Raw genomic sequence first — 2,164 nt, 5'->3', positions numbered from 1 at the left:
GAGTGCTCCACAGGGTTGGCCCAGAATCTATATTTAATTAAATTAGCGAATTGAGATATTGTACAAACCAATGATCCCTCTCCCAACAAGAATGAAATGGGATGCTTTAAAATGAAACTGAGCGAGCAGGATAGGCCAATTGGATATGGAGTTCCATGTGCTTGTTTTGCTTCACAGGCTGTCTTCACAGATTTGGAAATCCTGGCTGCCATTTTTGCAGCTGCCATCCATGACGTTGATCATCCTGGAGTCTCCAATCAGTTTCTCATCAACACAAGTGAGTTCACCACTGGAACACTCATCCAGATAATTGTATGATTCACTGCTTCATTTTTTTCCTCCTAATGTTTTCATTATGGATAATAACAAGGGTAATGATGAGGTAATCCTTCCATTCCTCTCAAACTGGTCAGGCCTTTCCTGGATACTGTGTCCAGTCTGGCAACACAATGTCTGAGTTACATGGAGAACTTGGAGAGGGTCAGGGGAGAGCCATAAAAAGTACTCAAAGTTTGGAAAATACAATATGTAAGGAAAGAATAACAGATGTGGAATTATCCAGTAAGGACAAAGAGAAGCTTGGGCATCGTGTGATAATGACTTTCAGTTTTATGCAGAGCTCTCACACAGAGCGTGGTAACCCACTAGTGTCCCTCTCTGCTGGGGAAGCAGGTACAAATGGTGGATCTGAGCATGGCAACCTCCNTGTAAGGAAAGAATAACAGATGTGGAATTATCCAGTAAGGACAAAGAGAAGCTTGGGCATCATGTGATAATGACTTTCAGTTTTATGCAGAGCTCTCACACAGAGCGTGGTAACCCGCTAGTGTCCCTCTCTGCTGGGGAAGCAGGTACAAATGGTGGATCTGAGCATGGCAACCTCCAAGCAGAAAAAAGATTCCCAAAAACCCCACTGGAATGGATTGCCACAAGTCAGAAGGAAGGGTCATTAAAAGTTCCAGACATTCTCTTCCAATTGCATAGGTTTGATTGTGGATTGGTCTGTAACGGGGAGAGTGACCTCAGTGACCTTCAGGGAGGGTCCAGCCTTAGGATCCTGAGCCTTACTCAAAGCTTCTTTCATGCTCTAAATATTTGGTTTCAATGCTAATAAACATTCATTCATTCTTTCAGTTGATGTTGAAAATCAATCTATCTATATCTATTTATCTATCTGTCTGTAAGTGCTGAAAATCTAAGTACTTTTCCTTCTGAAAATATTGGTTATCCCATTGTGGTCATGATTAGCATCAAGTGCTGATGTTTTTACAGAAATGTTGTTTGATCTATTTACTGTAAAAAAGTCCTTGTCATCAGTCCTTGTCCCTCATCATCAGAATATCTCAGTGATATAGGTTTGAGGTACACTGTTTCTTTTACCACATTCTTCTATTGAAAGAACATAAATTTTCAGTGCTACCCATCTGCCTGGATTATATCAGCTGGCATGGTATGGTGCCATAAATTAATCCATATATAGGCAAGTGAGCTTCACACAGAAAAAATGGTCTTTCTGCCACAGCCACCTATAGCACTACAACATATAAAACTTGCTTGCAGATCCATGGCTACAGTGTGAACAGAACGAGTGCTCCGAGAACTTCATAGAGCCCACTACCCTTTCTGAGGGTTTAATTCAAAGCACACCATTAAAATAATGATGCATAAGTAACAGCACCTGCAATTAGTAACATATCACCATCACTTGGCTGTTATTCTTGATTAAAGGAAGATGTGGTTTCATAAGTTTTATGATCATATTCCCAAATGCAGATCTCTGTCTAACAAAAGATGTCTGTGAGTCTGCAGCGTAAAAGGCAACCTGGAAGCTGTAGTTTAGAGATCCAGATAGTGCAGTCTGTGGTGTAGAGAACCAGAAGACAGAAAATTTGACATCAGGATTGTTTCAAAAAATTGCTAATGTTTAGTTATCATATTTATTGAAAGCTCCAAAAAGCTTCATTATTAGGGTAAAACAAAATTTTACACCATTCATTATCTTCTTCGAAAATCTGAAGCTCATAAATGCCAGAGATTGGAGAACATATAAAAAAGTTTGAAAATTTTAATACATTTGATAAACGTTAGTGGCATTTTCATTTGATTGTTTTCCAAACAACAAAATGTGTGAAGACATAAAGGAAATTACAAACTGAGATAAAAA

The 2,164-nt window shown here is 39.1% G+C and overlaps 1 protein-coding gene across 3 annotated transcripts in view; it reads left to right on the top strand.

Annotated features, from left to right (window-relative positions):
* PDE4B (phosphodiesterase 4B, cAMP-specific) overlaps positions 1–2,164 on the top strand; it is a 446,683-nt gene that overhangs the window by 438,384 nt on the left and 6,135 nt on the right. For all 3 annotated transcript variants that reach the window (XM_008573326.1, XM_008573327.1, XM_008573328.1), the window contains one exon: positions 178–277. In XM_008573326.1, coding sequence (XP_008571548.1) covers positions 178–277 — 100 coding nt within the window. The remainder of the gene's footprint in view (positions 1–177; positions 278–2,164) is intronic.

The sequence above is a fragment of the Galeopterus variegatus genome, unplaced genomic scaffold (genome assembly GCF_000696425.1).
Source record: "Galeopterus variegatus unplaced genomic scaffold, G_variegatus-3.0.2 Scaffold903, whole genome shotgun sequence".
Classification (NCBI taxonomy): Eukaryota; Metazoa; Chordata; class Mammalia; order Dermoptera; family Cynocephalidae; genus Galeopterus; species Galeopterus variegatus.
This window is presented reverse-complemented; position numbering and strand designations above follow the sequence as displayed.